Source organism: Schistocerca piceifrons, chromosome 3 (assembly GCF_021461385.2).
Source record: "Schistocerca piceifrons isolate TAMUIC-IGC-003096 chromosome 3, iqSchPice1.1, whole genome shotgun sequence".
In the NCBI taxonomy this organism is placed as follows: domain Eukaryota; kingdom Metazoa; phylum Arthropoda; class Insecta; order Orthoptera; family Acrididae; genus Schistocerca; species Schistocerca piceifrons.
The window spans coordinates 663125264-663151683 of record NC_060140.1 but is presented as its reverse complement, the minus strand read 5'-3'; the positions used below and the strand labels follow the sequence as shown (position 1 = coordinate 663151683).

Sequence of the window (26420 nt, the reverse complement as noted above, 5' to 3'; positions counted from 1 at the left end):
CTCATCTTATATACTCCTTTCAAGACAATGTCCATTCTGTTCAACTGCCTTCCAAGCCCTTTGCTGTCACTGACACAATTACACTGTCATCAGCAAACCTCAAAATTTTTATGTCTTCTCCCTGAATTTTAATTCTGTCTCCAAACTTTATTTGGTTTCCTCTAATGCTTGCTCAGTGCACAGATTGAATAACGTCAGGGATAGGCTACCACACTGTCTTATCTGTTGAATCAACCATGCTTCTTTTTCATACCCCTCAACTCTTTATAACTGCCTGCTATCTTCATTTTTCAAAGAATGTATTCCAGTCACCATTGTCAAAAGCTTTGTCTAACAAGGGGAGGCCGCCAATTGTGAAATTCAGATTCGATTCATACTGCGCATAATAAAAGCTCATGGCCAGAGGTGTGATGCGGCAAAGCACCAACATGCACTTCTCAGCCGTTGATGAGAAAATCGACAGTTAAAAGAAACCCTTGCGGTGAAATACTCTCTACCATTAATAATTTTCTACAGTCGTGGCGCAGCGGTAAGCGCTCGGGTTCGTAATCCAAAGGTCGCCGGATAGAATCTCGCGCCGTGCAACTTTTTTTTTTTTAGTATTTGTTTTTAATAATTCATATATATATATATATATATATATATATATATATATATATATATATATATATAAAAATAATAGAGGGAAACATTCCACGTGGGAAAAATATATCTAAAAAGAAAGATGATGAAACTTACCAAACAAAAGCGCTGGCAGGTCGATAGACACACAAACAAACACAAACATACACACAAAATTCTAGCTTTCGCAACCAATGGTTGCCTCGTCAGGAAAGAGGGAAGGAGAAGGAAAGACAAAAGGATATGGGTTTTAAGGGAGAGGGTAAGGAGTCATTCCAATCCCGGGAGGGAAAGACTTACCTTAGGGGGAAAAAAGGACAGGTATACACTCGCACACACACACACATATCCATCCACACATACACAGACACAAGCAGACATTTGTAAAGGCCTTTTTTAAGGCATGTTTGCGGAGGGAATGTACATAAAACTTTATGGGGTCGTTGTGAAGGTGTTGTGAGGGTGACATGGTACTAGAAGGTGGAAAGTGGAACACGAGGCTGAAATGAAAATGAAAATAAATATGAAAAAATATATGGGGAGAGATAAAGGTAAAATTAGAAAGCAAATGGAGATCTGGTGTGAAAAAAGGCGAAAAAGGGTTGGTTAGGGCTGGGCTATGTTGATCCTGTGGTGAACTTGCGTAGGTAGATAATGATGTGCATAAAGGTTAGGTGGTTGTGTTGCCGCCAAAACACGTTAAAGGGTGGAGAAATTCGGGAAAATTTCGAAAAAACTACGTGAGGATGTATTAAAAGGAGTGGTTTGGTGGTGGCAGATTATGGAAATGAAGCTAACAGTTGTTTGATGAAGAAATAATGACGTTAAAACCTGTGGGAAGCGGCTAAAAATGATCGGTGATGTGAGAAAAATGGAAATGGAAATAAAGCAAAAGTTATTAAAACTGCCGAAAGGGTTGTTTAATAGCTAAAAGGAACTGTTTGTGGGCTGGAAACGGTGGATTTTATAGCAGCAAAGCGGGAAAAAAAAAAAAAAAAAAAAAAAAAAAAAAAAAAAAAAAAAAAAAAAAAATTTTTGGTTATGGTTTCGAAGTGATTTACGTATTATTACGTATTATTGAGTGTATATCGACGGGATAAAATTGTATACTGGATTACGGTAAAAAAGGAGAAGGTGAATAGAAAGTGAAACTGCTGGCAAAAACAGAAGGAGGAAATAAGACGACAGAAAAGACTTCGAAATGTAACAGTGACAATAACTATAACGATAACAATAACAAACGTGATTGTTGGCTTCAAATTAATGATATGAATATAATAGAGGGAAACATTCCACGTGGGAAAAATATATCTAAAAAGAAAGATGATGAAACTTACCAAACAAAAGCGCTGGCAGGTCGATAGACACACAAACAAACACAAACATACACACAAAATTCTAGCTTTCGCAACCAATGGTTGCCTCGTCAGGAAAGAGGGAAGGAGAAGGAAAGACAAAAGGATATGGGTTTTAAGGGAGAGGGTAAGGAGTCATTCCAATCCCGGGAGCGGAAAGACTTACCTTAGGGGGAAAAAAGGACAGGTATACACTCGCACACACACACACATATCCATCCACACATACACAGACACAAGCAGACATTTGTAAAATGTCTGCTTGTGTCTGTGTATGTGTGGATGGATATGTGTGTGTGTGTGTGCGAGTGTATACCTGTCCTTTTTTCCCCCTAAGGTAAGTCTTTCCGCTCCCGGGATTGGAATGACTCCTTACCCTCTCCCTTAAAACCCATATCCTTTTGTCTTTCCTTCTCCTTCCCTCTTTCCTGACGAGGCAACCATTGGTTGCGAAAGCTAGAATTTTGTGTGTATGTTTGTGTTTGTTTGTGTGTCTATCGACCTGCCAGCGCTTTTGTTTGGTAAGTTTCATCATCTTTCTTTTTAGATATATATATATATATATATATATATATATATATATATATATATGTTTACCGCAAACAAAGTTGTATTTCACAGATGTTATTAATTGTCTACATAACGTTAACCACGTATAGTTAACGGAAGACGTAGAAACGATATTCCGAAATGAATACGTATAGCGTAAGTCAAACGTTCGAATTAGAATAGAGACAACACGAACACAAATTTGCTGTGGCAGGTATGAAATATAAACTCTGTTACTCGCTCATTACACTTGAAGGGCAGATGTTGAATGGGCCGAAACGAGCCGCCGCATAACAGCGTAGTTGCCTGCTAACTTCGGAAGAAGGTAGATGCGGTCCCTAGCGCAACTTATAACTTCGTCGAAAATCAGTGCGGACGGGAGAGCTTTGGTACACCCTGTTAAAAAAACGGAAAAATGGAGGCGGTACAATTGGAGAGCGATCCGCCTTCACCAACACGCATAAGCAATTCATTAAATAAAAATATATACATATATATATATGAAGTACAAAAAACTAATAATTAAAAAAAATTGCATGGCGCGAGATTCGATCCAGTGACCTTCGGATTACAAACCCGAGCGCTTACCGCTGCGCCGCGACGCTGTAGTAAATTATTAATCGTAGAGAATATTTCACCGGAACGGTTTCTTTTAACTGTCGATTTTCTCGACAACGGCTGAGAAGTGCATCTTGATGCTTTGCCACATTACACCTCTGGCCATGAGCTTTTATTATGCGCAGTATGAATCGAATCTGAATTTCACAATTGGCGGCCTCCCCTTGTAAGTCCACATACATTATAAACACAGATTTGCCTTTCCTTAACCTATCTTCTAAGAGGTGTCATATGGTCAGTATTGCTTCAAGTGTTCCTACATTTCTCCAGAAGCCAAATTGATCTGCACCAAGGTCAGTTTCTACCAGTTTTTCCATTTTTCTGCAAATAATGTGTGTCAATATTTTGCAACCATGACATATAAAATTCATAATTCACTAACATTCACACCTGTCAGCACATGCTTCTTTGAATTTGGAATTACTCCATTTATTTTGAAGTCTGAGGGTGTGAGGATAGTTTGAAAAGTTTGTGGAATCACCACCAGATGTCAGCTCTAGTGCACTGAGGTTCCCACATAATAATATCAGTACTCTGGTTAGAGATCTATGGTGTGAACATCTCTCTGTTATTCCCATATAGTGATTTGTGAAGACAGAAAAAAATCAAGATTCAAACAATGATCAAGTATTTCGTATGGAAAAGTGTGAAAGCAAAGGAAATTCATGCAATTTTCACAACACACCGTGGGGACTATAACCCTTCATATTCAATTGTTGCCAAGTAGACAAATGAGTTTAAATTTGGATGGGCTTAGATGAGAATCTGCTTAGTGGTCAGAAAAGATGTGCCACTACCCCAGAAATAACAGCAAAAGTGCATCAAATGGTCATGGAGGATCACTCACTGAAATTTTGAGAAACTGCTGAATCAATATGGATATCATCTGAATGGATATATCAAATTTTAACAGAGGAATTGGATATGAGAAAATTATCTGTTTCACAGGTGCCACACCTCTTAACACAGGATCAGAAACAAATCAGAATGGAAATGTTTGATTCCTTTTCAGAGCAGCCAACATTTTTTTTTTTTTTTTTGCTCAGTTTGTGACCACAGATAAAACTTGGGTCCACTACTATACCCCAGAGACAACACAACAGTCAAAACAGTGGTAACACATTGATTCTCCATCAACAAAGAAAGCAAAGGCAATATGGTCAGCCAGAAAAGTCATTGTCAGTTTTTCAGGATGCAAAAGGGATTCTGCTGATAGTTTACCTTCCCACAGGTCAAATAACTATGGAATAATGCTATGCTATACGTCTGGACCACCTACAGCAAAAGAAACACCAGGAAAGGCCAGCAGTTGACATCCATGTTTTGTTCATACGGTTGTTGCTCTGTGTTACCATCTCTGCCTGCCACTTTTGGAATATGTATTTATTTCAATTCTAGTAGTCCATCTAATTTCTCCTCTCTCTGTCTACCTCTTCCATCCCCGCTCTCTGCATATCTCCTCTCACCCCTCTTTCTATACACCTGCTACTCCCTCCTCTTTTTGTACATCTCCTTCTCTTCCCTTTTTCTGTCCATCTCCTCTCCTTTCCTCCATGTCATCAATGATATAAATTTGTAGGTATATTCAGCAGCATATATGAATACTGTCTGTTAAACATGCTGCACGTAAGGTTAATAGCAATGAAGTAATAAAGTTAAACATCATGATGTCATGCCTGATGCAACAGTTTTAATTAATGAACGGCAAAAATGTAGTAACTTATTTCCTTTCATCATTTTGTGGGAGCTGCAAGTGAGAAAATGTTAAGCAAATGTCTGAAATTATGTGTGAAGTTTGCTGCAAGTCACTATGGGTTCTCATTCTCAAATACTTGATAGCATGCATGATAGCTATACATTATACAATGGGTACATTATGTGGCAAATATTGTGTAATTATGGGTCAAACATATTGAAGTTGAATCATATCATGTAGCACATATCAACCAATAAAAACATTTTCACAAATATGATAAAGTTCAAAAGTCTAAGAGTAAATAGCATTTCTAAAGCAAAACTATTTTCCAATCCATGTAATATTCTTCAAATCAAGTATTTTGTGCTACACACTTTCTAAAGTAGCTTACTCCTCAGTGTTCAAGCTATTTTGTTACCAAATCAACTCAGTGGGTGAGTTCTGATTATACATGTAAATGTTATACATGATGCAGCAGTTTTTCACACAAGTTGGTGTTTATAACATCATATATCCTGAACTGCGTGTTATACAATGATATAATTTTGCAGGTACATTCTGTGGTGTATGTGAACACTGTCTACAACATGTGTCATGAAAACAGCAAGTAGTGAAGAAGTAATAAATTACAAATCAAGACTCATGCGAAAATGAACAGCGAAAATGTAGTAACTGATAAACTTTTTGTTTTTGTCATTTTGTGAAGGGTGTCTACAACAAGAAGTTTCATAAATGTTTGAAATTATGTGTAAAGTTTATTGCAAGTTGCTAAGTGCTATTGTTCTCAAATACTGGATGAATGAAATGTGGGTATTCTTGCATTGTGGCCTACACTTCTTTTCACTCCCACCCACATCCCTTTGATAGATAGGTTATTCTTACACCCAAAATACTTCTATTCAGAGAGTAAGTAACAGACGTACCGAGTTTGGTTGAAATCAGTCCAATGGTTTAAACAGTGATATGGAACATAATATAGTTTTATAATATGTACTGGTATGTGTATCTTTTTTCCCATTATAGGATTTCCGTGACAATAAGCCTATAACAGTGCCTAAAGCAATACTCAAGTTATCAGTAAAAACCTCACCAAAATTCATCTAATAGTTTTGGAGAATAGCGGGCTCAGGCAGAAAGAAAAAAAAAATTACTACAACTTTAAATTATGATTCTTTAACCTGGTTTTGATAAAATAAAGGCTGTACGTTGTCCACAGCTGTGCTGAAATTACCAGTGAAAACCTCATACAAATCCATCTAGTAGTTTTGGTGATTAACATGTTCAAAGACAAACAAACAGACAACATTTTTACAGTTCTATTACTAGTATCTATTGTTTGTAGATTGCTGCTTTTTAACAATAATTACAAAAATAATGTTTTCATCATCTGCAGTGCAGTCTTTGTGATGAAATAATCCAGAGTAGACCCTGCCCAGAGTTCCCAATGGGTACTATTTTACTTCCCAACATTTTACACAACAGAATGTTATCATCAATTAACAATAAAGAGAGCTGCACAACCCCAGGAAAAACAACAGCTGTAGTTTGCCCTTGCACAGCCATTCTCAGTACCAGCAGAGCAAGGCCATGTTAGCTAACATTACAAAATCACATTAGTCCCTAATCCAAACAACACACACACACACACACACACACACACACACACACACACACACACACACACACACACGAGCATCCCCCCCCCCCCCCCCCCGCACACACACACACACAGAGAGAGAGAGAGAGAGAGAGAGAGAGCACCACTGATAGTTCCAGTACTGCAACTCAATTGGAGTGAGCACTAATCTTGGCTGGAATATGTGGGAGATTTACGACACTGGGTGAAGTTGTGAATCATAGCCATGCAGAACATTTAGTGCACTCAAGATGGGAGTATGGCAATGGCCCAACCATAGTAGATACACCGGTTCCCGTCAGATCACCAAAGTTAAGGGCTGTTGGGCGTAGCCGGCACTTGGATGGGTGACCATCTGGGCAGCCATGCACTGTTACCATTTTTCGGGCTGCACTCAGCCTTGTGATGCCAATTGAGGAGCTACTTGATCGAATGGTAGCAGCTCCGGTCACAGAAAACCATCATAACAACCAAGAGAGCGGCGTGCTGACCACACGCTCTAACGTTTCCAACTTAAAGTGTGAGTGTGAATCTGGGTTATTTCGGTTTATTCCCCCAACCCCCCTTCCACTTCTTCACGAGGTGACTTACTTGGAATTTGCAGCCACTCTTCTTTACTGGATAGCCGGCTGCTGGAAACCCTCTTGACTTCTTCTCCGTTGAATAACACTAGGTACAGGAATTTTTAGACTCTTTCTACTTACAAAATAAGTAGACATACAAACTATGCTTATCGTCAGTTAATGATGTATTTGACTTTCATACACAATAAAACTCTCACTTTTAACATAAATATATAACTTCCCGTAAGTCTCTCGCACAGCCGACCGTCAGAAGCAAACTGAGTTACAGTCAAAACAAAGTTGGCTTAGATACCATAGCTTTTCTTAACTTGAATCAGAAAAATAAGTCTTGCCTATAGCAAGCTTACACCAAGAGTATTCAAGAGTTCTTTTTCAACTGTCCTTATTTTAATAACAATAGTCAATGACACAGTAAGCACAGAGCTGCTTATAAACTCCATGGTTGTTCCTTACACACTCACTTAAACATCTATGGATTGCCGGACAGGTACTTGTTGGTGCCGTTCGTCCGCCGTGTCTACTTTCTTCCCACGACTGATTTTAAACCTGCACACACAAACATGTGACACGCAGTAGGTAGGATTATACCACCCCACACTCATATCCAGAATATCATGTGTTCGAGATGGTAGAAGGCTGAGTGATTCTAGAATTTACACAGCAATTCTTGAATCACTACATAACCCCCCCCCCCCCCCCCTCAGTACGAACATACAATATTTTATACATTATCATTATGCAAATAATATCACTCATAATAACATTTCTTATCTTAATGGTATACATTTCTTACATATGTTTATATACATGTCTTTCTTTCAATAACAATTCTCTGTCCTCTCTTGAACAATATTTCGCTAATTGTTTCCTTACTCTTTTCTTATTTTACTTTGTTATTAAGACCTGAGCATTTACTCATGGTTTTAGTCAGCTTTACTAATATTTAGGAATTGTGAGGACTCTTTTTTCTTTTCTTTATTTCTTTTTTTTCCAATCGTAAACTTCAGGTGTTTATGACACAAGTAACCTATTTTCTGTTCTTATTTTTCGGACTTCATTTTTCCTAGTATGTACTATTGCCATTATTTGTAGCTTGGAGGAACTCTGGGCGAAATGAAAGTGTTCTTTTGACACTCATTTGTTTCCGTGAAACCTAATAATCCTAGATGTTTGTAGAATTTACACTTCCCAGTATAATCCCTCGACTCTTATAACTGCCATCTGGTTCCTGTACAAATTGTAAATAGCCTTTCGCTCCCTGTACTTTACCCCTGCCACCTTCAGAATTTGAAAGAGAGTATTCCAGTTAATGTTGTCAAAAGCTTTCTCTAAGTCTACAAATGCTAGAAACGTAGGTTTGCCTTTTCTTAATCTTTCTTTTAAGTAAGTCGTAAGGTTAGTATTGCCTCACGTGTTCCAACATTTCTACGGAATCCAAACTGATCTTCCCCGAGGTCCGCTTCTATCAGTTTTTCCATTCGTCTGCAAAGAATTTGTGTTAGTATTTTGCAGCTGTGACTTATTAAACTGATAGTTCGGTAATTTTCACATCTGTCAACACCTGCTTTCTTTGGGATTGGAATTATTATATTCTTCTTGAAGTCTGTGGGTATTTCGCCTGTCTCATACATCTTGCTCACCAGATGGTAGAGTTTTGTCATGACTGTCTCTCCCAAGGCCATCAGTAGTTCTAATGGAATGTTGTCTACTCCCGGGGCCTTGTTTCGACTCAGGTTTTTCAGTGCTCTGTCAAACTCTTCACGCAGTATCTTATCTCCCATTTCATCTTCATCTACATCCTCTTCCATTTCCACAATATTGTCCTCAAGTACATCGCCCTTGTATAAACCCTCTATATACTCCTTCCACCTTCCACCGTTCTGCCTTCCCTTCTTTCTTAGAACTGGGTTGCCATCTGAGCTCTTGATATTCATACAAGTGGTTCTCTTTTCTCCAAAGGTCTCTTTAATTTTCCTGTAGGCAGTATCTATCTTACCCCTAGTGAGACAAGCCTCTACATCCTTACATTTGTCCTCTAGCTGTCCCTGCTTAGCCATTTTGCACTTCCTGTCGATCTCATTTTTGAGGCGTTTGTATTCCTTTTTGCCTGCTTCATTTATTGCATTTTTATATTTTCTCCTTTCATCAATTAAATTCAATATTTCTTCAGTTACCCAAGGATTTCTATTAGCCCTCGTCTTTTTACCTACTTGATCCTCTGCTGCCTTCACTACTTCATCCCTCAGAGCTACCCATTCTTCTTCTACTGTATTTCTTTCCCCCATTCCTGTCAATTGTTCCCTTATGCTCTCCCTGAAACTCTGTACAACCTCTGGTTCTTTCAGTTTATCCAGGTCCCATCTCCTTAAATTCCCGCCTTTTTGCAGTTTCTTCAGTTTCAATCTGCAGTTCATAACTAATAGATTGTGGTCAGAATCCACATCTGCCCCTGGAAATGTCTTACAATTAAAAACCTGGTTCCTAAATCTCTGTCTTACCATTATGTAATCTATCTGATACCTTTTAGTATCTCCAGGATTCTTCCAGGTATACAACCTTCTTTCATGATTCTTGAACCAAGAGTCGAGGGGCATGAAAGGGAAGCAGTGGTTGGGAAAGGAGTGAGACAGGGTTGTAGCCTCTCCCCGATGTTATTCAATCTGTATATTGAGCAAGCAGTAAAGGAAACAAAAGAAAAATTCGGAGTAGGTATGGAAGTGAAACATGGACGATAACCAGTTTGGACAAGAAGAGAATAGAAGCTTTCGAAATGTGGTGCTACAGAAGAATGCTGAAGATAAGGTGGGTAGATCACGTAACTAATGAGGAGGTATTGAATAGGATTGGGGAGAAGAGAAGTTTGTGGCACAACTTGACTAGAAGAAGGGATCGGTTGGTAGGACATGTTTTGAGGCATCAAGGGATCACAAATTTAGCATTGGAGGGCAGCGTGGAGGGTAAAAATCGTAGAGGGAGACCAAGAAATCAATACACTAAGCAGATTCAGAAGGATGTAGGTTGCAGTAGGTACTGGGAGATGAAGAAGCTCGCACAGGATAGAGTAGCATGGAGAGCTGCATCAAACCAGTCTCAGGACTGAAGACCACAACAACAACAACAGTATAATCCCTATAAAATTTGTGACTTCTGTCACAATACTGTCCCCTTCTCCTAGGATCAGCACCTATTCCTTGCTTGTGGGTTGATCTTATGAGAGCACTTCCTCTTTCCATTCTGGTAGGTATGCCCCTTACAGAACATCTCTATTTTTTAGGCCACAGATCGTCCTATCTCCATGTAGGTACACCTGCCCTTTATACTTAGTGAATGCCGGGTACACCCCCCTTATCCTTTCTAAAGTAGGCCTCAAGGTTCATTACCCTAGTATATTTCTATGTATACCGTAATTAAGTGTCTTCTGGTAAAGATATAAATCTATTTTAAACTTCGCATTCATTCTTTAGTATATCATTTACTCCCTAGAGTCCTCCTCTACTTATCAACTACTAAATTTTCAATATATACTATGTCTAAATATACTATTTACATCCCACTATCCTTCAATTCATCACAGTACTTAACCATGGACCTTGCCGTTGGTGGGGAGGCTTGCGTGCCTCAGCGATACAGATAGCCGTACCGTAGGTGCAACCACAACGGAGGGGTGTCTGTTGAGAGGCCAGACAAACGTGTGGTTCCTGAAGAGGGGCAGCAGCCTTTTCAGTAGTTGCAAGGGCAACAGTCTGGATGATTGACTGATCTGGCCTTGTAACAATAACCAAAACGGCCTTGCTGTGCTGGTACTGCGAACGGCTGAAAGCAAGGGGAAACTACAGCCGTAATTTTTCCCGAGGGCATGCAGCTTTACTGTATGATTACATGATGATGGCGTCCTCTTGGGTAAAATATTCCGGAGGTAAAATAGTCCCCCATTCGGATCTCCGGGCGGGGACTACTCAAGAGGATGTCGTTATCAGGAGAAAGAAAACTGGCGTTCTACGGATCGGAGCGTGGAATGTCAGATCCCTTAATCGGGCAGGTAGGTTAGAAAATTTAAAAAGGGAAATGGATAGGTTGAAGTTAGATATAGTGGGAATTAGTGAAGTTCGGTGGCAGGAGGAACAAGACTTCTGGTCAGGTGAATACAGGGTTATAAACACAAAATCAAATAGGGGTAATGCAGGAGTAGGTTTAATAATGAATAGGAAAATAGGAATGCGGGTAAGCTACTACAAACAGCATAGTGAACGCATTATTGTGGCCAAGATGGATACGAAGCCCACACCTACTACAGTAGTACAAGTTTATATGCCAACTAGCTCTGCAGATGACGAAGAAATTGAAGAAATGTATGATGAAATAAAAGAAATTATTCAGATTGTGAAGGGAGACGAAAATTTAATAGTCATGGGTGACTGGAATTCGAGTGTAGGAAAAGGGAGAGAAGGAAACATAGTAGGTGAATATGGATTGGGGGACAGAAATGAAAGAGGAAGCCGCCTGGTAGAATTTTGCACAGAGCACAACATAATCATAACTAACACTTGGTTTAAGAATCATGAAAGAAGGTTGTATACATGGAAGAACCCTGGAGATACTAAAAGGTATCAGATAGATTATATAATGGTAAGACAGAGATTTAGGAACCAGGTTTTAAATTGTAAGACATTTCCAGGGGCAGATGTGGACTCTGACCACAATCTATTGGTTATGACCTGTAGATTAAAACTGAAGAAACTGCAAAAAGGTGGGAATTTAAGGAGATGACCCCTGGACAAACTAAAAGAACCAGAGGTTGTACAGAGATTCAGGGAGAGCATGAGGGAGCAATTGACAGGAATGGGGGAAATAAATACAGTAGAAGAAGAATGGGTAGCTTTGAGGGATGAAGTAGTGAAGGCAGCAGAGGATCAAGTAGGTAAAAAGACGAGGGCTAGTAGAAATCCTTGGGTAACAGAAGAAATATTGAATTTAATTGATGAAAGGAGAAAATATAAAAATGCAGTAAGTGAAACAGGCAAAAAGGAATACAAACGTCTCAAAAATGAGATCGACAGGAAGTGCAAAATGGCTAAGCAGGGATGGCTAGAGGACAAATGTAAGGATGTAGAGGCCTATCTCACTAGAGGTAAGATAGATACCGCCTACAGGAAAATTAAAGAGACCTTTGGAGATAAGAGAACGACTTGTATGAATATCAAGAGCTCAGATGGAAACCCAGTTCTAAGCAAAGAAGGGAAAGCAGAAAGGTGGAAGGAGTATATAGAGGGTCTGTACAAGGGCGATGTACTTGAGGACAATATTATGGAAATGGAAGAGGATGTAGATGAAGATGAAATGGGAGATATGATACTGCGTGAAGAGTTTGACAGAGCACTGAAAGACCTGAGTCGAAACAAGGCCCCCGGAGTAGACAATATTCCATTGGAACTACTGACGGCCGTGGGAGAGCCAGTCCTGACAAAACTCTACCATCTGGTGAGCAAGATGTATGAAACAGGCGAAATACCCTCAGACTTCAAGAAGAATATAATAATTCCAATCCCAAAGAAAGCAGGTGTTGACAGATGTGAAAATTACCGAACTATCAGTTTAATAAGTCACAGCTGCAAAATACTAACACGAATTCTTTACAGACGAATGGAAAAACTAGTAGAAGCCAACCTCGGGGAAGATCAGTTTGGATTCCGTAGAAACACTGGAACACGTGAGGCAATACTGACCTTACGACTTATCTTAGAAGAAAGATTAAGGAAAGGCAAACCTACGTTTCTAGCATTTGTAGACTTAGAGAAAGCTTTTGACAATGTTGACTGGAATACTCTCTTTCAAATTCTAAAGGTGGCAGGGGTAAAATACAGGGAGCGTAAGGCTATTTACAATTTGTACAGAAACCAGATGGCAGTTATAAGAGTCGAGGGACATGAAAGGGAAGCAGTGGTTGGGAAGGGAGTAAGACAGGGTTGTGGCCTCTCCCCGATGTTGTTCAATCTGTATATTGAGCAAGCAGTAAAGGAAACAAAAGAAAAATTCGGAGTAGGTATTAAAATTCATGGAGAAGAAATAAAAACTTTGAGGTTCGCCGATGACATTGTAATTCTATCAGAGACAGCAAAGGACTTGGAAGAGCAGTTGAATGGAATGGACAGTGTCTTGAAAGGAGGATATAAGATGAACATCAACAAAAGCAAAACAAGGATAATGGAATGTAGTCTAATTAAGTCGGGTGATGCTGAGGGAATTAGATTAGGAAATGAGACACTTAAAGTAGTAAAGGAGTTTTGCTATTTGGGGAGCAAAATAACTGATGATGGTCGAAATAGAGAGGATATAAAATGTAGACTGGCAATGGCAAGGAAAGCGTTTCTGAAGAAGAGAAATTTGTTAACATCGAGTATAGATTTAAGTGTCAGGAAGTCCTTTCTGAAAGTATTTGTATGGAGTGTAGCCATGTATGGAAGTGAAACATGGACGATAAATAGTTTGGACAAGAAGAGAATAGAAGCTTTCGAAATGTGGTGCTACAGAAGAATGCTGAAGATTAGATGGGTAGATCACATAACTAATGAGGAAGTATTGAATAGGATTGGGGAGAAGAGAAGTTTGTGGCACAATTTGACCAGAAGAAGGGATCGGTTGGTAGGACATGTTCTGAGGCATCAAGGGATCACCAATTTAGTATTGGAGTGCAGCGTGGAGGGTAAAAATCGTAGAGGGAGACCAAGAGATGAATACGCTAAGCAGGTTCAGAAGGATGTAGGTTGCAGTAGGTACTGGGAGATGAAAAAGCTTGCACAGGATAGAGTAGCATGGAGAGCTGCATCAAACCAGTCTCAGGACTGAAGACCACAACAACAACAACTTATTACAATGACGTTTTGATGATCAACATGACTAAGTCCTTTCCTACTTTCATTTTCTTTCTTTGCTCACGCCTCTTTCTTATTTATCCATTACTCATTACTACTTTATAGTTGTTCATTATGTAGCATATTTGTTCCATAAACTCATATGCTTTTGTCTCTTGTTACGCATGAGTTCACTGTGCCTATTTTAATCTCTATTTAGAACTGCCACTGTGCTTTGTTTATGTGCACCTCTTCTTATGTACATTCGATGTAGAACCGACATAGCTTCCTATATGTAGGTGCATATTTCCATACGTACACATATTTTCCCCTATAACACTTGGCGGTTCTGACATCGTGACAGGCTTTGTCTTATGTAATTTAATGTTTGTGTAGAAGTGTATATTTGTGTATATGTGGATGTGTGTTCGCATAGTCTGATTTTTCGGCCTTCTCATCTAAATATAAGATTTACGTTTCTAGCAAACATGGAAATAAGGAAGGACTTCAGCGATAGAAGTTTGTGAATATGAAAAGAGGGAAAAATAGGCAGGTCCTCAAATGAGAAGTAAGAAAATAAAAAATAGATGTGGATGCTAGGATCGAAGAAGAGAAAGAAGATAGCTCCAAAGACAGGAAACTCTTCCAACCCCCCTTTGCTAGGATCCCCACCCTTCAGGTACTTAAGTGAGACACCGGAGGTGGTCTGGCATTAAATCGTCCCCTACAGAACAGACTTGTCCCACTTTCACCCTTTGAGGTCCCTGAAGGTAATCCAAGCAATCCTATGGTTCAAATGGCTCTGAGCACTATGGGACTTAACATCTATGGTCATCAGTCCCCTAGAACTTAGAACTACTTAAACCTAACTAACCAAAGGACATCACACAACATCCAGCCATCACGAGGCAGAGAAAATCCCAGACCCCGCCGGGAATCGAACCCGGGAACCCGGGCGTGGGAAGCGAGAAAGCTACCGCACGACCACGAGATGCGGGCAAGCAAGCCTATGGAAACAGCAAATGATGAAAACCAAGGCACACTTGTTTATGAGGGTTGTTTGAAAGGCGTGATGTGTGTTTTGCATTAGTCATGATTTATCTTGTAAATCATGCTTTTAGCTACAATGCCCACCTCTTAAAATTTATACAAACCCTCCCATCTATATCACATCTCATAAAAGGTATAAAATATTCTATATAAAATAGAAAAGCTATACACTACGGTATAACAGTTGTTCAGCTAGTCACATCATATTATATTTTCCACAAATACAATACTCTATTCAGTTTATTTTGTCTATATATCACTTTTTTCTGTGATTCTCTTAAGTTGTTCTCTATTTTATAGTCATATCTGGTTTTCTAAGCAATAATATTACAGAATAGTTTTAGATTTTAAAGGAATTCAGTGCAGGAAAACTATTTTGGTAAAACACTGAAAATAACTGACAGTCGTTACTCTGCCCATTAATTCAGAATTTTAATGTCCCTGGGGGATAGATCACAGAATAGTTTAAGATTTTAAAGGAATTCGGTGCAAGAAAACTATTTTGGAAGAAACACCGAAAACAACTCAGTATCTGACGGTTGTTACTCCGCCCATTAGCTCAGAATGTTAACGACCCTGGGGGAATACAATTTTACATCCTTTACATTGTATTTCGTCCTTTTTTTTTTTTTGTTAAAAGACAATCAAAATATTTCCTTATAGTACCCCAAGTATTATTACAATATTTTGGGTCCCACAAATCTGATATTAACTTTTCTTTCAAATTAAATTTCTTTTGAATGTCTCCCCAAGAGGAAAAATTCTCAATATTTGCTGTTCCCCATTCTGAGGCTTCCCCTATAAGGTACCCAAAAACAAATTTGATCTTCTTGGAGTCTTCTCAATTTTTTGGTAAAGCTTGGTTAAATCTTTTTAAGAAATGGGTCGGATGTACATCTCCGTCCGGTTTAAATTTAGGGAATTGTCTAGATAACCCTGAATTAGCTATCTATTTCAAATCAGTCACTGCCTCACTAGTTAACACAACATTAGATGAAGTTACCATTTTTTCTACGTTATCTCGGATAAGCTTAAATTCTCTCCACAGGTCGTCCACACCCTTCCTGGTATTATTGACTTCAGAAGAAGGAATACGCGATACGTTTCCGAATGTTATTCTCTGGGTAACCTTTCAACCTATAATTTCTCCAAATTGTTCCTCCAAACTAATTACATTTATATCATCAGAGTTAGCTATTTTCTCTTTGAAAATTCTTTCTACATTATCTACCCGTGTATCGACATCTGTAATTTGCGACTGAATGATCGGCATTAATTCATTACTCTTCTCTACACTCTCTTTCAAGTATTCATTCCCTGTCTTACATAATTATATTTAATATTGTACACGTTTCAAAAAGATCCTAACTTTTCAATAAACTCATATTCTATATTATTACATTTGTTCTCAATGTTAAGTTCTAACCTTTTCGATAAATCTTGAAAAGCGTCATTCTGTTTCTGACTAAGGTCAGTAAACATACGATTTATATGAGTGGTCAAAGAATTTGTCAGCATGTTCATTAAATCTACTTTTAAATTATCTACTTTATTACTTATATCATCAAACTCAATCTTCAAAGCACCCATGCCTTCACATAGATTACTAAATTCTTTGCTTTGTGAGTCGGCTTTGGCATTTAACAAACCTAAATTTGTCGTCTGAATATTTAGAGTTTCACTCTGAGCACTTAAAGCTTCACTCTGGTTATTTAATTGAGAACTTAAGACTCTGAGCTTTGATTAAATTTATCAACTCAGCCCAGTCAGGCCATTATTTGCTAATTTTCATGGCCATAGCTGGATCTTGAGTTTCCCCAACCTGTTGTATATTTTCCATACTTTCATATGCCTCAGCTCTTGTAAGCATTTAAAACTAACTTTAAATATGATAATTACACAATAAAAGTTTACTCAACAGTATCTTGTACCACTTCGTACTATAGTAATCAAGCTCTGTTTCACACTCACCCGGTGTATAATTCGCGTTGCGTAGGAGAGCGGATGTGGAGGCAGGTCAGCACCGGTGAACAGCAGCTGGTGCCGGCGGCATCGGATGTATGTTGGTTTCCGCGTCTGCATCTGCGTCCCCGTGATGTGTGTGGGAGCTGTATACGCCCCGCACTGGATCTTTTTGGTTGAAGCATTCTATGTGTATTTCTTCTTAAACAAATACGTTGAAATCTTCTTTGCTGTTTTATTGTTGTGAATTTTTCATTTCTTCACCATTTTTCCATTTAAATTTTGCTCCATTATATACTTGAACATATTCCAATTTTTCGAAGTAATTCTCTTGTCTTCTTGTGCTTGGTTGCTACGGCAACACATAACAGCTTCTTTCTCGTTATTGACTTAAAATTCCTGTTTTCTCGGTCCTTTCACACAGGTCGCAATGTTCTAATGTTCTAACAACTTAAAGTGTGAGTCTGAATCTGGGTTATTTCAGTTTATTCCCTCAAACCACCTTCCACTTCATCACGAGGTGACTTACTTGGAATTTGCAGCCACTCTTCTTTACTGGATAGCCGGTTGCTGGAAACCCTCGACTTCTTCTCCGTCGAATAACGCTAGGTACAGGAATTTTTCCACTCTTTCTACTTATGAAATAAGTAGACATACATACTTTGCTTTTCGTCAATTAACGATGTATTTGACTTTCATACACAATAAAACTCTCACTTTCAACATAAGTATATAACTTCCAGTAAGTCTCTCGTACAGCCGAACATCAGGAGCAAACTAAGTTACAGTTAAAAGAAAGTTTGCTTAGATACCACGGCTTTTCTTAACGTGAATCAGAAAAATAAGTCTTGCCTGCAGCAAGCTTACGTCAAGAGTTTTCGAGAGTTCTTTTTCAACTGTCCTTGTTTTAATAACAATAGTCAATGACACAATAAGCACAGAGCTGCATATAAACTCCTTGGGTCTTCCTTACACACTCACTAAAACATCTACGGATTGCCTTGTCGGTGCTGTTCATCCGCCGTGTCTACTTTCTTCCCGCGACTGATTTTAAACTTGCACACACAAACATGTGACGCACAGTAGATAGGACTCTACCATCCCACACTCATATCCAGAATATTGTGTGTTCAAGATGGTAGAAGGCTGAGTGGTTCTAGAATTTACACAGAAATTCTCGAATCACTACAACACCTTTCCTATCTGCATCCTCAGCTGAGGATGACAAGGTGGTTGGATGGTCCCAATGGGCCACTTGTGGCCTGAAGATGGAGCGCTTTAAGATGGGAGTATGGTTGGGGTGGTGCCTATGTTTTGAAGGAGAGCGACAGACTGAGATAGAGGGCTGCTAGAAGAAACACAGAAGTAAATAGAAAAGGGATGAGTGTGGGGATGCTGAGTAAGAAGAAGAGTTAAGGCGGATATATGTCAGTTAAATTCAAACAATGGAAAATCCAGAATGGAATGTAACAATATTGTGAAAAGGAAAGTTGCTACTTGCCATATAGTGGAGATGCCAAGTCACAGATAGGCACAACAAAAAGACTGTCACAAATATAGCTTTCAGCCAGTAAGGCCTTCGTCACAATTAGACAGCAAACACACACATACACACTCACACAAAAGCAACTCACACATGTTACTGGCCAAAAGCTATATTTTTGACAGTCTTTCTACTGTGCCTATCTATGTCTCAGTTAAATTCAGATGGAAAAGTAATTTGGTGGTGGGAATGTGGGGAGATGAGTAACAGGATGGCATGTTAACTAGAGGATGGAATATAGTGGGGAGAGCATTGGTGGTACAAGAAGCAGATGGTGAATAGGGACTAGGGAAGGGTGAGACCACATGTTTGGGAGCCGGAGTTGCATAGGATAAGGATATTGAATAGCACAGGAGGATTGTACAGACAGTGAGGAGATATTCTCAGTTTATTGGTACCTGGCAGGTAATATGAGTAAGTTGTTCCATTTCTGAGTGGTGTGGAGTTATAAAAAAAGGATGTTGTTTTGTGGTGGGGTAGCAGACTTGCAGGAAGTAGATTGGAGATGTGTGGATATAGAGATAACAGGTGTGGTCAAATGATGTGGAAACAGCATTACACAATAAGTTTTGTTGTTGTATTGTTCATAGACTGTGCTAATAATTTCAAACCACAGATCACCATCCAGAACATTCAGCCAAATATGGCCAGCAAAAATGACAGACTCCACTGATCAATATTTGATGTTATTACGTGTGAAGGAATAATACTATGACACCATGCCAACTACTGCCTGCCCTTGCTGCAGCCATCAGAAGGGTTATGCCAGTTGGAAATGGGTGCTGAAGGCTTCAAGAAAATAATAGGTAAGTGAAGAGACTAGCAATGTCTGTACTGTTCACCATTCATCACTGGGTTTACAATGAACACAACCCACAACATGTATAATGGACAACAGATACAAGTGCTACTGTTACTTTGACAGATAAACCCTAGTTAACTTCTAAAGTCACAGAAGATGTACTTGTTTTGGCAGTAAGCCAGGGCCTGTAATCACCTATTAAACAATGGTGACAGAAATACTTTTGGAGGTGACAGTATACTGGAGTGTGGAGACTGACACATGGTGACACACACACACACACACAAAGACACAAACACACACACACACACACACACACACACAAACACACACAACTTCCATGTGATTCCTATGCCAGTGTAACATGTGATTTTGTCCTACAATATGCTTATGTCCAATTTAACAGTGCTCATCTCATGTGCAAATATGAAACGAATGATCCAGTGGCTGTAGCAGACAGCTCAATCTTCCATACTGTGTTGCATATATACATGTTTGGAATGCTCTCATGAGCTGTGTTGCTGCTTCTGGTTTCCAAACACCCGTTACTCTGAAAGCATCTCAGAAAAATATAAACAAATAACATCCATACCCTTTGAACCTCAAGTATATTATCATTGTTGACATGTGCAGAATTGTTATTTGGAGTAATCACACTCTTAGCTGCCCTATAATGAACTGACAGACCTAATCTGAAATTCTAAACATGTTCTAAATTTGACCATAACATGTACGCTACTCTTGTGTTCTTCACTCATAAATTCTGAGTTACCGTTACCTTTGGGATATTTGAATGACTAATGTAAACAAGTGCATAAGAATGGAAAAAGTTTCTCACCAGGAGGATAATTTGAGCAGTCATACATATTCTTTAACTCTGGACTGATGTTCCATGTAAAGGACCAGCATCTCTGTCTATTTCGAGTACTAATTCACAGTAGAAAAACATCTGTTCTGCTGCAGTTTCTGAAATTTTGGGAGTTGAATCAAAATAAGCCTCTATAATTATACAAATCTGGTATTACTGAAGTATGTCAAGGGGACCAGAGACACCATGTTAGTAAGTTTTCCGTGTCGTATACACTGCTGACTGACTATTAAAATTGTGACACCAGAAGGGCAGCATGCTTGGGCATGCAAAATATTGGCATTGCAGCTCTACTTCGCAAAGTAGGAAAGAATAATGCCAGCTTCATGCTGCACTACAGAAATGTTATGCAGTAGGTTTCTCATTCATAAATCATATTTGAAGTTGGATGGTTGTGATATGTCATGTTTTACATCCTGTAAGAAGAAAAAATATCTAGCAAAAAGTTTTGCAATTTGAAAATGGTAGCGTCATGACCCACTGGGTTTGAGCTTCATTATTCCACAACATTGCTGCTCGCATTGCTCGCAATCCCGCGATTGTCATGCAAACATGGAACTGATGGGTTCAGTAGAACCATACTCCACACCACACAGGATCTCAATTGCCCTAACAGAACAGACATATTGTTTTCTTGGTCATACAAGGTCGCACAGCGACTTCACACACCTTGAGTCAGGAAGTAGATTTGTTTGTAGCAAGATGAGTATCCACAAAAACAGCGTGCAGACTTTTGGAGTACAATGGACTGTCAGTACAGTGACTTTGATGTGGCAGCAAAGAAGGGCGTTCCAACAGTGGTGCGTCCAACAACAGTGGACATAGGAGTGGCACTACACTGTGAAACTACCTGGCAGATTAAAACTGAGCGCTATACCGATATTCAAACGTGGGATCTTTTCTTTCACGGGCAAATACTCTAATGACTGAGCTACCCAAGCACAACTCACAACCTGTCCTCACAGCTTTACTTCTGCCAGCACCTCATCTCCCACCTTTCAGACTTCACAGATCCCACCTGCGAGTCTTACAGGACTAGCACTGCTGGAAAAAAGGATATTGCAGAGACATGACTTAGCCACAATCTGGGAGATGTTTCCAAAATGAATTTTTCACTCTGAAGCAGAGTGTGTACTGATATGAAACTTCCTCACAGATTAAAACTGTGTGCCGGACTGAGGCTCAAACTTAGAACATTTGCCCTTTATGCGCAAGTGCTCTACTAACTGAGGTACCCAAGTATAACTCAGGAGCCGTCCTCATAGCTTCACTTCTGCCCGTATCCCACCTCCTAGTTTCAAAACTTCATAGAAGCTCTCTTGTGGAACTTGCAGGACTAGCAGTCCCGGAAGAAATTGTAGCTCAGAAGATACAGCACTTGTCAACAAAAGGCAAAGATCCCAAGTTCAAGTCTTGGCCTGGCACACAACTTTAATCTGGCAAGAAGTTTCTGATCAGCACACAAACCTCTGCAAAGTAAAAAAATTATTCTGTCACTACACCATCTCTTGAGATGACTCCCAGTTTGGTATACAGCTCATGATGGACTCGCTCATGGGGGGAAGCCCTGAGGAGAACAAGTATTACAGATTGGATTTGTCATCACTGGCACAGGGTGTCATTGGGTACACAACGTGACCATCCATGGTTCACAAAGCCTGTAGTTACATTTATGACATATTAAGGCCATAGGCTGTGCCCTATCTTCAAGATCGGTTGTTATCTCTCAACAAGATAATGCAAGACTGAAAATTGCCTGTACTGTCTTGAGCTACCTTGATACAGAAACTGTTCGACTGTTGCACTGACCAGCACATTCTCCAGATCTTTGACCCACTTAAAAATTCTGGTCATAAGCTGGCAAGAAATTAGCAAGCAACCACTCACCAGTAACTAAGACTGATGAACACTTGGCATAGAGTTTAAAGAGCAGTCATCCAAACTCAGTAATACTCTATGCCCAGTCGAGTAAGAGCCATTGTTACTGCCACAGGTGGTACCTCTAAGTACTTAATTTTACAGCCTACGAATTTAATCATGTATTCTTCCTTCCATACTGTACATTCCCAATATAGAAAATTTCATTACTTGCAATCCATCCTAGTGTTGTATTTGTAACGATCAACAGTGTATAATCACCACATCCATCTGATGCTTATCCCACAAAGAGATATTTTTCCTTTTAATGAATACCATTGCATTATAATATTGGTGGTAAAATTAAGATTCCTGTTTCTCGTAAGCCAAAACAACCTACCACCAACATATGACTGCATATACTGAATGTCTGCCACATAACATAGAGACTGTCTTGTGGGCAAATGTATTTAATGGTAAACAATTCAGATGATTGAATGATGATGAAACCTACTTTTGTTTTTAAATATGTTGGATTCATGACTCACGAGAGAACAGCAGAATAACATGATATTTTACTAAAGTTAGTACACTGGTGTTGTATAACAGATGCTGGTGTTTTATACCAAATGTAAAACTTAATTACTATTAGAAAGCATAGGAGTAAACTCTGGTGTCGGGCTCCGCAGAAGTTGAAAGTCCACCAGAGCAAATGGACGTAGATCATCATACTGCTCCTGGGTCACTGATTTCCGATGTACCAGCCACAAATCTTATTTCTCGTGTGCCAATCAAGGTCGCAAGGCTTTGTACACAAGACTCCCTTGATTTATGGTGTCATAGTTTACCTGGCATCTGTTCCCAGAAATATTATGTGATAGCCTCCAGGGTCAAGTTTCACCAGTACCATAAACAGACTGGACAATCATACTGCTCCTGGGTCACTGACTTCCGATGTATCAGCCACAAACGCGATTTCTCTTGAGCCAATCAAGGTTGCGAGGCTTTGTACACAAACTCCTTGATTTGCGGAGTCGTGGTTTATCTGGCATCTGATCCAGAGGTCCGTACAGTGGCACTGAAACTGGATAACCCATTGTTGGAGGACACCTTGCGAATCGCAAACTGATTTGTAATATGCACATTGTTAACAAACAACTCACGGTGAGGTCAAAAGTGGTACCATATGTTCCACCCTCTAATTGCAGACGTCAGACAACCCCTAGCCTGCAGCAACATAGTGATTTGTCGTCATCTGACATCTCTATGATATCCGAGCCTTCAGCCATTCCTTACTGACAGACATGGAGCTGTTTGCTTCGTGCCTGCTGTATTTTCGCTTTGTGCCTGCTGTATTTTTCTGCTCACTCCCGAGCATACTGGAGATCTTGCACCAACTGTGGTAAAGAGGGGCATCTCCACTCAGTGAGTGCACCGCCACCTCAAGAAAACACTGGCAAATAGTATTTCTTGCAGCTGGCATATGTACAGCCCAGTGAAATAAATATGGCCGCCCAGCAAACAGTCAGTCAGTTCCGTGCTCGCGTCTGATACTGTGCTACTATTGTCACTGTACTATTGACCATTTGATAACATCATCGCTTGGGCCTTGGTTCTGCTCTCTGGTCACATTGAGGAATGTCTCTCTCTCTTTGATCTTAGCCTGTTGGCATCACTGTGGCAAAGATTTTGTTTTCACCTTTTTGTTGCATAGGCTGCTTTGGGCTTGTTCTAGTCTTTGTCTTGTCTGGCATCTGTCAACAGACTTTAGCTCGACTACTGCTCAGTATTGTGTTCTCTGCCTTGGAGCACCACCCGTTTCTCTTCTGGGTTCTGATGCATGCATTGATATCAGGCTACTCATATATATAGCAGAAACTGCAAAATTATAAGGCAGGAGAATGGATGACCAGTATTTACTTTGGTCAGATCCTCCTTATTGAGTTGGGTTATTTTGGGGAAGAGACCAAGCAGGGAGGTCATCAGTCTCATCGGATTAGGAAGGATGGGGAAGGAAGTCGGCCATGCCCTTTCAAAGGAACCATCCAGACATTTGCCTGGAGCAATTTCAGGGAATCACGGAAAACCTAAATCAAGACAGTTGGGCGCAGGATTGAACCGTCGTCCTCCCGAATGTGAGCCCGGTGTGCTAACAACTGCACCACCTCACTCGATTCCTCCTCATTCTCACAAAAGGTGGGTCCTTTTCATCCCAGGTCCGAGTGACATGCCCTCCTTCAAAGCCATCTCTCTTTCCCTCCTGAAAAAGGAGCTAACAATTCGCAGAGTTAGAAACAGATTTTTTATCTGTTTTTCTGGAATTCTGCCTCCTAAAGACGTGAGAAGACTGGCCACTCATTCAGTATCTTTGTAATTTTGCTGTGAAAGACACATACGTTGTTACAAAAGGGTCAAATATTGAACCATCAAATTGAGTCGAATGATACTTGTGATTTAAAAAAAATGAGAGAAACTCAAATATGTTCACAGTATAAAAATATTTTATTTCAGGTTGGCTAGTAAAATCAGTTTTATATCTGTACACAAAATAAGGCCTCTATGTTACCACAACTCTTCAGTGTTTTCTCAAAAAGAAAACTGCTAGTTTAAAACCCTCTTGCCGAGTTAAATATAAAAGATGTATCTCATATAGGCATACAAAAACTTTGTCATTTTATTTTTTAAAAGAGGGAACAGTAATTGACTAATGAACACAATTTTTAACTGAGTCTTTGGCTGCTATAACCTCTCAACACACTACCAAATGCACACATTGATCATAACAAAACAACTGAACACTTACTGACATCACACACAACACAATGTATAACATGGTAATTAGAAGTTCCCTTTAATTTTTAGGTGAACATGTGAATTCTAAATACATTTCAACAAATAAACAATATATAGTAAAAATATTTGTATTTTACACTGGAGGGACTATGAACACAATCATTGCAGTACTTCCCTGAAGACAATTTCATGAGATCGTTAAATATTCTGACAAACGCACAAACATGCAAATTTGGAACCTGCATGCATTTCAACAAGCATAACTATGTACACACACACACACACACACACACACACACACACACACACACATTCTGGAGAGAGCTGTACACATATTTCAATACATGAGGTGTCAAAATAAGATGCAGCTGCAAATACATCACATTCCATTGAAACTGTCAAATTCTGCATCAAATACAGTGAATAAGGCATCTCACTTTGCAGGTAAGTCAGTTCAAATATTGATAAAAATTAATATAATTTAACAGATTTTACAATCATTAACTGCAGCCAGCTTCCGTTTTCTGAACAACAGTATGTACATGCTGCAGTGCAGTTTTTAATAACTGCTCACTAGTTGTCTTACAAGTATCCTCTCTGGACTGTACAAGTAATGTGTTTCCTACAACCTTTAAAAGAAGCCTTGTCAGTGATGACGCACAAGGATGGAAAAGATGGTGAGTCATTGTGATGCCCTTTCTCCTCAGAGCCTCAGCCACAGCCCACAATAATTTCTGAAAAATTAAAGAGACTGGTTCACACAAAAACTTTCAAACATTTACTAAGTGCCTTACTGGTTAAATATCATATTAGAACTGTTCATGCTTGTGGGGGAATTACCTTCTTGTACGTGCCACTTATTCTACTCTTTGATGCTGCTTGACTTGAAGAAAGTGGCTGTGTAAGTACTTGGCTTCTATGGTTCCCATTAACATAAGACGAATTTGACTTCTTTTCTGTCAGCTGTCTGCTGACTGATGAGTGTCGGTTAAATTCTGCATTATGTGATAAGGAATGCCCCACTGGCTGAGAGGCATCAAAGACCAGTCTACGTGAAATCTTTCTTGGATGAGACTGTGAATCAGACATCACTCTTTTTCCATTTATATTGAAATTTTCATTAAGGCTGCGACTTCTGTTCTCTGCAAGCTTTGTTGTTCCTCCCCAAACATCTGTTTTCGTATTATTGGATTCTGTTCTGGATTTTAAATAAGAAGAAACTTTCTTGTCATCAACTGGACTCTGGAAGAGTGCTCTCCTTGAACTTCTTAACTTGCTATCATCTTCTCCTATACAGATTGTGCTTCTCTGGAGTCGGCGATTATTAATTTTATGCTTCTGTTGTTTCTCTTCTTTCCTATAATACAAAACAGTCAAATCAGGAATACACTCTCTCTCTCTGTCTCCCCCCCCCCCTCCCAAAAAAATCCCCCCATCTTCCAGAGGTTACTAATGTTTATGAGATTCATTTCATAAAAACAAACATGGTGAGCAACACTAGTTTTACAGTAAACAGAGTACTTGAGATCCACAACAACAAGTCTGTTTTTATCAATAACTGTGACAGTGTTTAGAACTATTGAGAGAACCAAAAAAATCTCAAAAGTTAAATACAAAATTAATCTAAATATAGGTGAA

At 39.4% G+C, this 26420-nt stretch overlaps 1 protein-coding gene across 1 annotated transcript in view; it reads right to left on the bottom strand.

Annotated features, from left to right (window-relative positions):
* Nucleotides 1-24480: 24480 nt before the first annotated feature.
* LOC124789618 overlaps nt 24481-26420 on the bottom strand; it is an 81015-nt gene continuing 79075 nt past the window's right edge. Inside the window, exons 5-6 of the mRNA XM_047257038.1 lie at nt 25623-26139; nt 24481-25516 (exon numbers count right to left, since the gene is read on the bottom strand). Coding sequence (XP_047112994.1) covers nt 25283-25516; nt 25623-26139 — 751 coding nt within the window. The 3' untranslated portion in view covers nt 24481-25282. The remainder of the gene's footprint in view (nt 25517-25622; nt 26140-26420) is intronic.